Genomic DNA, 14,303 nt, shown 5'->3' on the forward strand with positions numbered 1-14,303 from the left:
AGCCATTAAGGGGTGAAAGAAGAATACATATACAATAGAGGCAATAACGTGAAGATAGGGAACTTCGAAGAAAGAGTAAAAGAAAATGACAGCAGTTGCATATGATGGTGAGGCACTAGTGCCGAGTTATCCAACATCCCCGAAACCACGACGACAGCCCATGACACCACTGAGATCTAATCAAAGATCATATTCGCGGGTGAGCTCTAAAGGACTAATTGGAGACGAATCCCCTCTAATCTTATCCCCAATGCCAAAGTACCCTAACCGACGTAGAAGTATAACATTTGCTGATGAAACAGAGGCCACAGTACGTGAGGAAAGGCCATATTACACAGTACCGGATATGGGAGCAACACCTAATAAACGATATTCAGAAAGTCCAGCAAGGCGACCTATATTAAAAAATAGATTGGGAGAGAATACTATCGGGATGAGCAATATTACTGCTACTACAACAGCTACTACTACTAATAATACTACCGCTGCTAGTTCAGGAGAACACCATATCTCAGGAGAGATGGTTGAAACAGGAGGTATTTCTACGACAACAATGTTTTCTGGTTCTCTTACTCCAAGAAGGGGACGTTCTAACAGTCGTCAACGTCGTGCTGTACGCAGAAAACAAGCAGAACAACAATATGGTTTTTATGATGACAGTATGGTAGAGGAGTATGTGCTCAGGGCAAGGAAAGAGTTAGAAATGGAGGAAGAAGAAAGATTAGAGGAAAAATTGAGGCAACAAGAAAAAGAAAAGGAAGAAGCAGAAAACAAAGCTGCACAAGCTACTTTAAAAATAAATGCTCTTCAACAAGCAAAAGAATATCTTCTTTCTTCTACAAATACTCGAAATTCTTCACCTGCGTTTTCAAGCACAGAACGGGATTGTGGTAAAAATATATCGCGATCACACCAGGTTACACCCAAAAAGGAATTGATCCCTTTGCAAGGAAGAGAGAAAAATAAAGAAAATCTGGAAATTGAGGGACAATTTGAACTTATGAGGAAGAATGTCAAGAAGAGTATGAATCGTTCTATGCCACTAGTTGCATCTGTAAATGAAACTGATGATAATTGTTCAAGAAAACGTATAAGACAATCATCTTCAAAGAAAGTTGAACACTCTGTTCCTGTTGGACATATTGACTATGCTAATGGGGATGATATGGGCAACAGTAGGATTGTTGACAGTGAAGAAGACGATGAAGAAACTGCAAAACGTAAGAAGAACAAACTAGAGCGTATTATTGCTCGTGTTATTGAGCAACAGGCGAAACGTCGACATGGGAAACGCAGTGTGGTGGTTATTGATTGGGATTCTGAAGCATCTGAAGGTATTCCAGGAGCTGTAGAAGAAAATGAAGAATATGATGATGATGATAATGTTGAAAATGAGTATGAAATTGAGGAGGAACGAGAGAAAATAAATAATAAAAAGGGAGAAAAACAAGAATTACCAGTAAAAGCACCTTCACGCCAGCGCAAACCACCATCTGTAAAGAAAAATACAGTTGATACGGTGAGAGTGGGAGTCCAACGTCAGACGAAACCACCACCACCAGCAGCAGCAGCATCTACTCGATCTGTAACGGTGCGTGAACCATCAACACGGAAACGCAATGTCAGTGTAAGTGTTGCACCTGATTTGGGTGAAGATTCATTACTACTAGAAGAGGATCAACCCGTTTTATTGCGTCGGCCCACAACAAAACGTCGCGCTCCTACTCGTTCTATTTCCTACATTTCTGCTGATGCCGATGATAACTCTATCTTTGATCAAGGTGTGGATGTTTCCCGTAAACCCCCACAGCGAGCACCCGCCCCAAAGGTTACAAGACGTGGTCGGAAAGCAGCCACGACAGGCGCTGGTCTCTCTCCTGCGTCTATTCCAGCCTCTTCACCTCCTCTTTCTGCCACTAATGCCACTTCGGCTTCTGGCAATTCCCGGGCCTTTACATCTGTGCATCCCGGTGCATATATCACGCATGAAGCGGTCGCATCGCTTCCCCCTTCAACGGCTACTGCAGTCGCTGCGCATCAAACGACACGGGGTCGCCGGGGTGCCGCCGCACGGCCGCCCATTCCGGAAGTTTCACCGGCGGATCCGATGGCTGTTTTCTTCGGCGCCGACTTTCCAAGTCCGTCGAAGTTTGAGGAGATGCTGCAGGCGGCGGGGGGTTTGCCGGAGGCGCGACGTGTTGGGCGTGGACATCAGAGGCAGCCGGCGCTGCTTCTCCCAGACACCATTGCCCGTCGTCGATAATAGACAATACAAAGAGCGAAGAAACGAAAAAAAGAAAAAGAAAGAAAAAAAAAGAGATACAAGTGGGTGGAGGGGAATATATATATATATATATATATATATATATATATATATATATATATATATATATATTTATGGGAAGAAAATAGAAAACAATAACATGAATGTACAAAGTGATAAGACAAGGTGTTTTCTTTGTATTCTCTTTCTTTTATTATTTCTCTGTATCACTGTTTTCCTTCACATTTTTCTCTATCCCATTACCCCTTACCCTGAAAAAAAAAAAGATTGTTAGGGAAAGCTATTCTTCTAGAAGCACCCACGGTACATTAGATCACTAGATACATTGGTTTTTTGATTTTTTTTTTTCTTATATATATATATATATATCTTTTCAATTGTTTTTGTGGTGCGGATCACTTATTTCTCCCTTCTTTTTTTTACTCCTTGATCTGTCTGTCTGTCTGTCTCTCCCTGTATCCGTGTATGTTTTGCCAATACACGGAAAAATGAATAATATCACGTTTTTTTTTGTTTCTCTCCGTGATTTATCTCGTTTTATGCAGTGAGTTTTTGATTTTTTCTTTTTGCGTTCTTTACTCTTTTCATTGTTTTGGGGACAATGTGTATTTTGTGTCCGGATTGAGTATGTAGTAAAGACAGAAAATGATAGAATTGAGCAGTATGAGTAGAGAGGTAATTTTGAAGGAGATAAAGTGTATTGCAAAAGGTGGAGAAAGTAAGAGTGAGAGTGTATATAAGAAAGAAGTAGGGAGGTATAGGGTTGTTAGGCTGTTTATTTAAGAGCGAGAGAGAGAGAGAGAGAGAGAGGGAGAAAAATGAATCACTTGTGTGATTAACAGATATACGTTATCATTAAATATGGTATAGAGTGGGGATAATAGATTGTACTGATATTTATTTTCTTGCTGTGTTATCATTATGATTTCCCCCATTTCAAAGATGATGGTAGTTATATATCTCTTTTTCTCTCTTTTTGTGGCTCTCCTTATTTCTGTATCTTTCTTACAACAAACAAACTTTTTCACTCACCGACATCCTCATCAACCGGGGGAAAAGCTTACTGCAGGTGAAGTGCCACCATTCCACAACTGTTTCTACTTTTCGCTTTGGCTCTTTCTCTGTATCTTTTTTTTTCATCGTTTTCTCCAAGTTTCCACTGTGCTTGTTTAACACTTTTCTTTTCTCTTTCCTCTTTTCTTCTTCTTTATGTATGTGTACATTGTACATCCTCTCTCTATTGATATATGTGTCTTTTACACATTCCCTTCAAAGGGCGAAAATACAAGGAAGTGGGATCTGACGTGTCAATCTCAGCCACACCAATAACAACGATAATACGAGCGACAATAAGAATAAAAACAACAACGATAATAACAATAACAATAATGTCATCATCATCATCAGCATCGTTATTATCATCCAACACGGCGATGGCAGTGTTGTTGCCGACGGCAGTTCGGCCGTTGGTGGTGGACGGCGGGGCGGAACTCGTCGTGGAAAGACGCACCGGCGGCCGGAAACGTCTTTTCGTGCGACTCCCAGACGAGACGGAGCGGCGACAGCGGGCAGCACACGAACAGACGAATCTCAATAATAATAATAATAATAATAATAATAATAATAATAATAGGAATAATAATAATAATAATAATAATGGAAACAGTAATACCAATACAAATGCAAACCAACACGTTCTTGAGCAATTACGTTGGGCTCGTGCTACGCTTTGGCATGATGATCGTCTTCAACGTTATTTACGTACCGCCGATTACATGACGTGGCCTCCAGTTGCTGAACTCACCGCTATGGTGGATCTCGTCTGTTCTGCGAAGGAAACGGATGAAGTGCCGGATTTTGTTGGCGCTAGTGCACTTAAGAGGGCAGTAAAGATAATCACCGCTGAATATCTCTACCCTGGATTACACCCGTTGAAAGAGGAGACACTTGCTGGAAGATTGCTGGAATTTGCGACAACAACCGGTGATGGCTGTGCGGTGGGTGAAACACTACATGAGGTAAATGGAAACAAACAACAGAAGAAAAATAAACAAGAAGAATCTACTACAAGTTCGGTTTGGGTAATAGATTTAAATACACAGTCCTTTTCCCTAGATGAAGTGACACGTCTTCAGTTTACAAAGTCTGTTCAGGAAGAATGTGTAAAAAATTTTAAGCCCAGTTTGGCTGTGGCAGACTGTAGCAATTCTTGGAGAGATGTGGTTGCAGTTCATCGCCGTAGTACAGATGCACACTCTGTGGGATTATTTTATAGCATCCCAGATTATATCACACAATTTAGTATAAAAGCAGATTATTTAGCAAAGGCTGTAAGTAATGCGGCAGAACAAGGATCTCGTGTCCGTTTGCGTCTTGGCGTTTACCTTACCTTAGTACAGAGAAATGAAGTATATGTGATTATACGTTCATCCCAACAAGGTATTGGAATGGAAGACGATGAAGAGGTAAAGATGACTTTTGAAGGAAAAACAGGAAAAAGTTTTGATATGTCTAATGATGCTGGATTACTGTTACGTGTGTCAGAAGGTGAAAATATTGAGAATGTACTCCGTTTACGTTTTTTGAGTCCTCTTGCTTCTGACTATAAAATGTTTGACGCAGTGCTACTCACTCCCTATACACGAATGATACATGTAGTCGTAGAACATAACCCTACTGCTATTATTCATGGTTCACGTGTAACAGGAGTATTTCCAGAAAATAATGAGGCACGTGCTGATTTATTGGAGTTACTAGCATCACGTGAAGGCGTTACACATACTCGACCACAAACACAACAAACACAACAACAACAACAACAACGATACGAACATCAGAATACAACGGGAACTATGGAAGCATCTCCATCTTCTTTGGCGTTAACTGGTGAACAACTTCGTCGTGGTATAGATGAGGCAGTCTTTAAAACACTTTCGCAAGAACCAATGACAAAGGTAGCATTGAGTGCACATGTGAATATGTCACGATTCCGAGGTCTCTCAAATTTTGATGCTATTTTGAAAGATTCATTAAAGAGGAACACCGAATACCGTGGGAAGAAATATTACCTGAAGGAGTAAAACAGTCAAAAAAATAAATTTCTTCTTTTATTTTGTTTTTATTATTTTTTGATTGTTTTACTCCTTATTTTGTAATTTGACGTTTTTTTCTTCTTTTTTCTTCTTGGATTCCCATCACGATTCTACATTGCTACTGCTATTGATGTTGCTCTTGGAGCAAAGAGGGGGCATACGACAGTTGAAATTCACTTTTTGCAATTTCTTTATTCAATATTATATTGTTCTTTTTTTTGTCTTTTCTCCTTGACTCTCTTCTTGTGGCATTATATATATATAGCTTCTATCTTTTTCTCTTTCTCTCTTTCTTTTATTCACGCAAGTTTTTATCAGCACCCTTACAGGGAACAGTAAGTGGTGTAGGGCTGCATTTAGTCGCAAAGAGGGAAGTGCACACCATCTGAGACTATTCGCAGTAAACAAAGAAGGAAAACAGAGAAACAAAGAAAGAAAAAATAATAATAACGCGGGAGTTGTTACGTATCGATGGGAAAAGGCGCACGCTCAAAGCGGAGTCCCCGTGATGGGGTAAAGAGACGACACACCCCACAGCACCGAGCCGCAGAAGTGGATCCAGCCCTCGTCGAACAGTACCGCAATACACGACAGCCAATTAAAAAGAGTCAACTCTTTGAAAAGCTGCGAGAACAGACAAAGGACGCTAAACGTGTGCGCCGTGAGGCACGTGAAAGAGAACGTAAACTATTAAAAGATCGAGCCCCAGCGAAGGCGATTCCAAAAACAAAAGAGCGTCTGCGTCGCCCAGATGTTACAATTGTGGAGGATACAAATGATACTGAAATTGTGCGAGATGAGGCAGATGATGAGTTTGCAGGATACTTTAAAGAGGGAAAGAAACCGCATATAATTATCACAACTGGTGAACGACCATCTTTTCGTACGAAACAGTTTGTGAAGGAGGCATTGTGGTTATTTCCAAACTCTGTTTACCGCCCACGAAAGGATTACACACTAAAGGAGATTACACAGTACTGTATCAATCGTGACTTTACTGATCTTATTGTGATAACAGAACGACTGAAAGAACCATACAATCTCATCGTATCACATCTTCCCGCTGGTCCTACCGCAACATTTCGTGTGTCAAACTTCTTAACACATGCGCAACTCTCAGATCCTGCACCTCGCACGGAGCACTATCCGGAACTTATTTTTAAAAACTTTGACACACGTCTAGGTCGTCGTATTCACCGTTTACTGGAATGCCTTTTTCCAGCAACACGTGACTACGCTGGTCGTGCAGTGGCTACTTTTCATAATCAACGTGATTATATCTTCTTACGTACCCATCGCTATATTTTTGATAGTCTCGAAGCTGTACGCATTCAGGAAATGGGACCTCGTTTCACTTTGAGACTTTTGTCGCTACAAACTGGAACATTTGACACCCAATTTGGAGAGTATGAGTGGTTTCGCAAGAAGGAGCATGATTCAGATAAACTTGAATGGTATATTTAAGCCATACATATCTGTTAAGCAGTTTCAAACGTGTAAAAGGAGGAGTAACAAGAAAAAGGAAGGGAAAAGAAAATATAAAGGATGTGTTATTTCCTTTTGTTGTTTAAGATGGTTTACACTCCTTTAGTTTTTTTCTTTTTGTTTTCCTTGTTTGTATTATTTCTGTTGTTCATTCTATTATTTAATCCTGACTATATATACCTGGAAACTGAGAAGAAGAAAATGTATTTATTGTTATTTTATTATTATTGTATCTCTTTTTCGGTTTCTCTCTTGTTAAAAGAAAAAAAAAAAAGCACCTTTTTCCTTGTATTTGTTCACATTGTTTTATGTATAATATTTAAACAGAAACAGAACTGTGGTGTGGCGTAGAGGATCTCTTCCATGACGTCAGTTGATAAGGTGCGAGCGGTCATAGAGCAGTTGGCCTCTATTAACCCGCACACCAACGAAAAGGATTTGCCAGATGTTCCCCGACCTGAAGAATCTTCCATCCCCCATGAACTTCCCTCATTGCAGCAGCTACCGTACGTACAGAAAATTCTAAATACTCTTTCGTACAATTTTCTACCGCAGACATTCTTCTGCTTAGAAAAGCATCGTTCACTACAAAGCATATTGTTAACATCAAAGGAGATTCTCGCTGAGGCACTTCCAATTCGCTGTTTAGAGGCTACTTTTGTTGCAATTTATCTTACACATGGAATGATGGACGTTGACCGCATTCCACTCTCTTTTAAGTCCCGTGCGAAGGGACGTCCATATCATCATATTGTTCTTGTTATTCGTTGCGGTGGTCTCTATGGGGCAGTTGGTCTCAGCCGCAAAGTAACCCTTATGGATAAGCCCATGGTGTACTGTAGTCTCTTTGATCTTATCATGGAATACAAGAAACAGTATGGGGTGATTGGTCACGAATTAGTAGACTTTAAATTAGGCCTTTGTGTGAGTCATGAATCAAACTCGCGGTTAGCCCCATGCTGGCGCTACATTCGTGTATCTGTGCATAATACACATAATAGTAACAATAACAACAACGCCAATAATACTAATACTAATACTAATAATAATAATAATAATAATAATAATAATAATAATAATAATAATAATAATAATAATAATAATAATAATAATAATAATAGCAATAGCCATACCATGACGACATCTCCCCGCAACACATCGCCACGTTCATTAGGTGATACAAACACCGAGTCAAGCGACGCGGGTGATGGAATGCTGCAGGATATGCCGCTGCTACTCACACACTTCACCGCAATGCTCCACACACTCTCTGAACAATACGACAAACACACCGCACCATGTGCCTTTCCCAATTCAGCGCGTCACGTGGAAGCAACTTGTTTGAAGGATTTACATGAATTAGATGACGCACAGGCACGCGAGGAAAACAAGCGGCGATTGGAGGAACTTCGCTCTGGTCGATCTCCGGGTATCTTAACAGACACAAGCGCTAAGAAACGTGCGGCTTCCCGTTCTGTTTCAAAGAAACGCCGAAACTCTGTAAGTGGTGGTGGTGGGAATTTAACGTCCACTAGGACTGCAGGCGTGCAGAGTGCCGCGGTGACGGCTAAAAAGGCTGCAAAGAAAGAAAATGATGCCTGCATGCAGCGACATCATAATCAAAATAATAGTCATCCACAAAAACAACAACAGCAACAACAACAACAACATAAGGATCAGCGGTTTGTCGGTAGGAATACTCTCCCTATTGTATCATCGTCTTTAATTGAAGGGTTAGTTCATAGTGGCTCTTCTGATGGAGGTACGAAGGATACTCGGAATGCGCCATCGCCATTGCTGGCCTCATCACTTCCTTTGCTTGAAATGAAAGTGGATGGATATGGTTCTCTAGCTGACTCATCTGATAGTTGTTTGGAGTTTAATCACCTGTCACACCACAGATCAGGTGAGAAAAAGTTTCAGGATCTCCTGTTGTGATTTTATGTGTGAAGTATAATGTTCATTTGTAGAAAAGAAGAAAAAGAAAAATTCTTTTTTTTTTTCCTGCACTGAAAGGCGCTTTGCCAGTTTTGCCTACTGTATCTTATCTTTCTTATTGTCTATGTTTTTTTTTCCCCTTTTTATGTTGAAATTCTCCTTCCTCTTTTGAAACTTTCCCTGTATTTATTCTTCCCCTCATTTTACCTCTTTCTCTCACCTTTTCTGAGTAACTGAGAGGGGGAAAAAAAAACAAGAGACTGGGCGAAGGAAATACGCAAACAGTTTCTTTTATACATATGTTTGAAAAGAATATATATATCTATATCTATATATATATATATATATATATATATATATATATATATATATAGACCCAATTATTATTATTATTATTATTATTATTATTATTATTATTATTATTATTATTATTATTATTATTCTTTCTTTGTTCTTTGTCTTTATTATTTAAAATACTTTTCTCTTAAAAGAAGATAGTTCAATTTTTTAAATTGAGTTCAAAAGGGAAAAAGATAAAAAAATCAAAGGGTGAACCATGACGGATGCTGTAATTGCCGGTACTATGCGTGATCGTGGAGTTGTACTGTTTGGATGTCTCTCGTTTCTGTTCTCAGTACTGTCGCAGCGTGTGGGTCTTCACAGGTATGGGTCAACCATCGCACAAGTTCGAACAGAAGATGATACTACATTAACGGCAGGATTTTTTCCAAACTTTATGCAAGTGGCGAAATTGGCATTACCCACCATGTGGTGCAAAGAATTTTTTGGTACAACGGTGTTTATTTTACTCTTTCTTGTAAAGTCTATTTTACGTGTAATACAGTCAAAGGCCAATGGTAATCTCTTAAATGCTATGATGCGAGGCAGTAGAGAAGATCGTATTCATGGATTTATAAACGCACTTTTATTACGAGCCGCAATGACAATGATGGCAGCCGTCTGCAGTGGATCTGTAGAACACCTTCGTACATGGCTTATTGGTAGTTACCGTGCACGACTTAGTCGATACTTTCAACGCCGCTTTTTTAGCAATTTGGTGTATTATCAAGCAACCGTATTGGATAACCGTTTAACTGCCGCAGATACTGTTATTGCTACATATTGTGGAGAATTTGCAGAACACTTTGCAGAACTTCCATATTACTTTGTACTTCCATTTTTTGAGTGCGCTATTTCTTTAATTGCTTTAACAAGAGAAGTGGGTGGACGAATATCAGCATTGGCATGTGGTGCTGTAGTTATACTTGTACTCTTACTACAAAAACTTTCTCCCGCATTTGGAAGAATTCATGCTTCTCTACTATCCCAAGAGGATAACTACCGTCGAGTATTAACAAATGATTTAATTAACGTTGAAAGCATTGCTATGCATGGTGCTGGTAGGTATGCTAGGCGAAAGGTTGATGTTCAACTTAATAAAGTAAAACGTTCTCTTGATTTTTTTGCTCTCGCGAGAGGTCACTTTGACCTTTTAGAAGTTGCTTTCTCTGGACTCTTACAAACCCTTTCTAGTGTTGTTGTATTCTATGATTCATTACAGAAAAGTACAAAATCGTTAAATGATATATATGTGGAATTACAATACCTACAGGATCTTAATGATAGTGTAAAGAGTTTCGTCATAAACTTTCGTGAGGTTTCCCATCTTGTAACCTTCACAACAAAACTTGCTGAGTTTGATACTACGCTTGAAAGTATTGCAAAAGGTACTTTTATTCGTTCTATGGGTACTCCTTCTACAACTGACAGCAACGCTGCTAGTCCAATTCGTTACACACATATTAATTACATAACACATCCTGAAGGAGCAAAACGTTTCACACTCTTTGAATTCTCCTCTTTAAAACTCACAACACCATCTGGACAAGTGTTAATTAGTGGTTTTAACTTAACCATGGAGAGCGATCAGGATTGGGTTATTGTAGGAGAAAATGGGAGTGGTAAAACTTCATTACTTCGTCTTATTTCTGGTCTATGGCCACCTGCTGAAGGAAAGTATTCAATGGAAAGAAGTATAAAGTTACTTTTTGCACCACAACATAGCTATATGGTACCACAATGTACTTTGATTGAACAACTTCTTTTTCCAGAAATAGAAAAAGCAATTACTGAAAAAGATTTTGAATACTTTAGAGAAGCTATTAAACTTGCTGGGGCCCAATCCGTAATTGATCTACTCGGTGGATTTGATAGTCCCTGTGTAGGCGCAGATTCAAAAAATGCAGATGACACGTATGATTGGAGTTCTCTTAGTGGAGGACAAAAACAACGTATAAGTATGGCACGTGTCTTTTATCATGTTTTAAAGATGAAGAACAGTAAAACGATACCAGTAGCTATACTAGATGAGGCTACATCTATGATGGATGAAACTGAAGAAGAAGTTTTGCTCAATTTACGAAGATTGGGTGTTCGTATGCTTTCTGTTACTCACCGTGAAAATGTAATTGCACATCATACACACGTGTTAAGGGTATTTCCTCGAGGAAAATGGACATTTGAATCCGTTACTTCTCGAACAAGTATTGATACCAAACGGGAGTATGTCTAAAAGAAGAACTAAAGCGGAAAGAATGAGGGATTACTGTGCTGAAAATGATGAAATACCTTTTTTTTTTCTTTTTTGTTGTTGTTGTTTGTGCTCTTTGTATTTAATGTATATCTTCATATTTGTACTTTTTTTTCTTGTTACCCTTCAGATGTTTGGGTGCAAGATACTTTTTCCATGGGAGAAACGAAGGAAAAAAAAAAAACAATTAATAATGAATCAAATAAACGCAAATTCACCTTATTACACTTAATCGACTTACGCTTGTTTTTTTTTTTTCGTGGGTGTGTTCTTCTGACTCTGTGCAGGACTCTAACCAAATAGGTGCAAGCGGTGGACAAAAGAAGAAAGAAAAAAACTGAATTTATAATGCAAGAATTAAAAAAAAAAAGAATACGTTTGGGGATGTGGTAGGAGAATGTATTTCCCTTTTAACGGAGGAATATCTGGATAGACATTCAGATGTATTTCTTTTTGTTTTTCTCATTTGAACTTGTTACCCCCTCTCCTCCCTTCGCCCTGGCCTTTTTTTCTGCCTTGAATATGGTGATGAACACCGGAACAACGTTTTAACACAGGAAGAGAAAGGGAAAGAGAGAGAGAGAGAGAGAAGGAGAAACCTGTTTTTGTGAGGTTTTTGTTTTTCACTGATTGAGGGGATAATTAAGATAAAATATGACCTTATTATATTCCTCATCTTGGCATCTTATCTGCGTTTTTCTTCTTTCCCTTGAATACATCTTTTAACTAGGTCTTTATTATTATTATTATTATTATTATTATTATTATTATTATTATTATTATTATTATTATTATTATTATTATTATTAGTAGTAGTAGTAGTAGTAGTATTCATTTTATCTGGTTTTCTTTTTCATTGTTTTGTTTTGTTTTTCTTAACCAGTTTATTTCTCTTCCCTCTTATTTTGTTCTTAACGAAAATGAAACGAAATTAAACTCACTATATTTGCAATAGAGATGGACGGAGGAAGTCAGTGCTGGTTTCACGTGGAACACACCACTTTCTTCTCTTTTCATGCTTCATGGCCTATTACTATAAACTCAATTCATCTAAAGGCGACGCCAAAAAAGGTTTCTGAGGCAAATACGAGAGAAGCAGATATATCTGCGGTTTCAGAGTGCATCCTATGGGCGAAATGTATATCTGGAATCTCTGCCGCAGACGGTGTTTTCTGTAATCAGCCTCCTTTTATTCTGGCTTCCTTTAGGATGGATGAAGAAGGAGTTTCAATAGCCTCATCACTGAGGTGGAATATAATGGAAGATTCTGTGGTCTACCTTTGTCTTACAGGACCCTCAGAATTACCTGAGAAATTACACGAGTTAATTAAAAATTCACAACCGCTTATTCCAAAAGACAACAGTGGTGAATTAATTGCAGAAGAAATAACAAGTTTACCGCGTTTTTCATTGGAATCAAATCATAATGTAACTATTACTCTTACTGGTGTTAAAACAGAGTTAAAGTTACACAACTCGGTATGGAGGACATTACTTTGTTTTCGCTGGTTTGAGTTGCAAGAGCATATTCGTGAGGCTACTCCAGCCCCATCTCATTATGAAAGAGATTTCAGAAAACGTTGTAACTCAGAAAAAACTACGAAGCGTATGATTACTGGTGATGTTAGGGAGGCAATTGCTGTCTCTTCTTGTGGAAATTACGTGATGTGGCGGGACAGTACCTTGGGAAAGTGGAAAGAGTTGGTACCATATCACAGAATTTTTACACCCGCTAAAGAGGAAAAACGAGTACGAGTTCGAAAGTTTCCTCATCGCTTCGCAGATATTGTTGGTGAGGTACCGTTTGGAGCTTTTGTTGAGGCTATTGGCCGTGAACGAGATGAATTCACAGGCGAACAATATGTTTTATTAATTCTATCAGGATTACCCGACGCCAAACTTGTGGCGGAAACGTACGGGTTAAATTGCATTGAGTCGGGTAAATGGATCTGGGGATGGTCAAAGATTCGTACAAGCAGTGGTTTACACCTATTGGCTGAGGTGCGGGAGGAGGAGATAACTAGATTGCCTGGTCAAAGTCGTATTGAACGATTAGAGGAACTTGTGTATTACACATCTGTACGGGAGGAACGCAGTGTTCGTATTCGCAGCGGTCCCTCGCTGAATGCTGAAGTTATCGGTCATCTTGAACCAAATGAAGTGAAAATAGCTATTGCAGTACATCAAACAACGTCTCCACTTATTAATTCTACAGTTAAAACAGGAAATTCGGCACCACTTCTACGGTATTTTGTCGAGTGGGAGGATGGAGGGTTCTCTCTGCTACGTAACAATGACCGAGTATATCTGGTACCAGTGCAACTTCGTTCACAGCCCCGTCATTTCCCTGTTTGCCCCAAACCATCACCGAAATCACCTGAAATTATTGCACTAAACCGTAAGCGTTTTCGTTCAGCCTCAGCAAAGGAAAGGAATAAAGGATCGGAAGAAGGTATTTCACCAGAAGAGTCGCTATGGAGTCCAAGAAATGTCCCTGAGACTGTTGCAGCGGGGGTCAAGGCAGGGAGCGTGCGAATGGAAGATCTTCCGCGTATTAATCTCGACAGATGTTCTACATCGTCTTCAATATCATCATCTTCATCATTATTATAATCTAACGCAGCTTATTGACGTAGAACTATTCGCCTAAGAGATCTTTTATTGATACTTTTGTAACATTTTTTTTTTATATTATTTTCAAATTAAAATGAAGAAATTTCTATTCGTTGATAGCAGCGTGCCGCTGAAGGTCTGTTTTATTATTATTTTTGTTATTGTCATTCCCAATAAACGGAATATGATAGACATCACTAATTTTCCTTACTTTGTTTCTACCAAGTGTAAAAGAAGAAAGAAAGACAAGAAAGAGCGCGAACGAAGCAATTTAGTCATCAGCGCTAGCCATTGTTTCCTA

The 14,303-nt window shown here is 39.0% G+C and overlaps 6 protein-coding genes across 6 annotated transcripts; all 6 read left to right on the forward strand.

The window, feature by feature from the left end:
* Nucleotides 1–85: 85 nt before the first annotated feature.
* On the forward strand, nucleotides 86–2,263 carry LSM04_007857 (uncharacterized protein; the record flags this gene model as incomplete). Its single annotated transcript, XM_067331843.1, has 1 exon — nucleotides 86–2,263. One exon carries the CDS (start codon nucleotides 86–88, stop codon nucleotides 2,261–2,263), a length of 2,178 nt encoding a protein of 725 aa, XP_067190234.1.
* A 1,409-nt stretch (nucleotides 2,264–3,672) lies between these two features.
* LSM04_001175 (uncharacterized protein) lies at nucleotides 3,673–5,364 on the forward strand (the record flags this gene model as incomplete). The annotated part of the gene is made up of 1 exon (XM_067331844.1): nucleotides 3,673–5,364. One exon carries the CDS (start codon nucleotides 3,673–3,675, stop codon nucleotides 5,362–5,364), a length of 1,692 nt encoding a protein of 563 aa, XP_067190148.1.
* A 483-nt stretch (nucleotides 5,365–5,847) lies between these two features.
* On the forward strand, nucleotides 5,848–6,840 carry LSM04_008045 (Brix domain; the record flags this gene model as incomplete). Its single annotated transcript, XM_067331845.1, has 1 exon — nucleotides 5,848–6,840. The coding sequence occupies one exon, from the start codon at nucleotides 5,848–5,850 to the stop codon at nucleotides 6,838–6,840; it is 993 nt and encodes a 330-aa protein (XP_067190236.1).
* Nucleotides 6,841–7,224: 384 nt separating this feature from the next.
* Nucleotides 7,225–8,799, forward strand: LSM04_005222 (Tubulinyl-Tyr carboxypeptidase; the record flags this gene model as incomplete). The annotated part of the gene is made up of 1 exon (XM_067331846.1): nucleotides 7,225–8,799. One exon carries the CDS (start codon nucleotides 7,225–7,227, stop codon nucleotides 8,797–8,799), a length of 1,575 nt encoding a protein of 524 aa, XP_067190204.1.
* Nucleotides 8,800–9,355: 556 nt separating this feature from the next.
* Nucleotides 9,356–11,371, forward strand: LSM04_001170 (ABC transporter-like; the record flags this gene model as incomplete). The annotated part of the gene is made up of 1 exon (XM_067331848.1): nucleotides 9,356–11,371. One exon carries the CDS (start codon nucleotides 9,356–9,358, stop codon nucleotides 11,369–11,371), a length of 2,016 nt encoding a protein of 671 aa, XP_067190147.1.
* A 975-nt stretch (nucleotides 11,372–12,346) lies between these two features.
* On the forward strand, nucleotides 12,347–14,002 carry LSM04_008361 (uncharacterized protein; the record flags this gene model as incomplete). Its single annotated transcript, XM_067331849.1, has 1 exon — nucleotides 12,347–14,002. One exon carries the CDS (start codon nucleotides 12,347–12,349, stop codon nucleotides 14,000–14,002), a length of 1,656 nt encoding a protein of 551 aa, XP_067190244.1.
* Between the last annotated feature and the right edge of the window lie 301 nt (nucleotides 14,003–14,303).

This window comes from Trypanosoma melophagium, assembly GCF_022059095.1.
Source record: "Trypanosoma melophagium isolate St. Kilda chromosome Unknown ctg29segment0, whole genome shotgun sequence".
NCBI classification, from domain to species: domain Eukaryota; phylum Euglenozoa; class Kinetoplastea; order Trypanosomatida; family Trypanosomatidae; genus Trypanosoma; species Trypanosoma melophagium.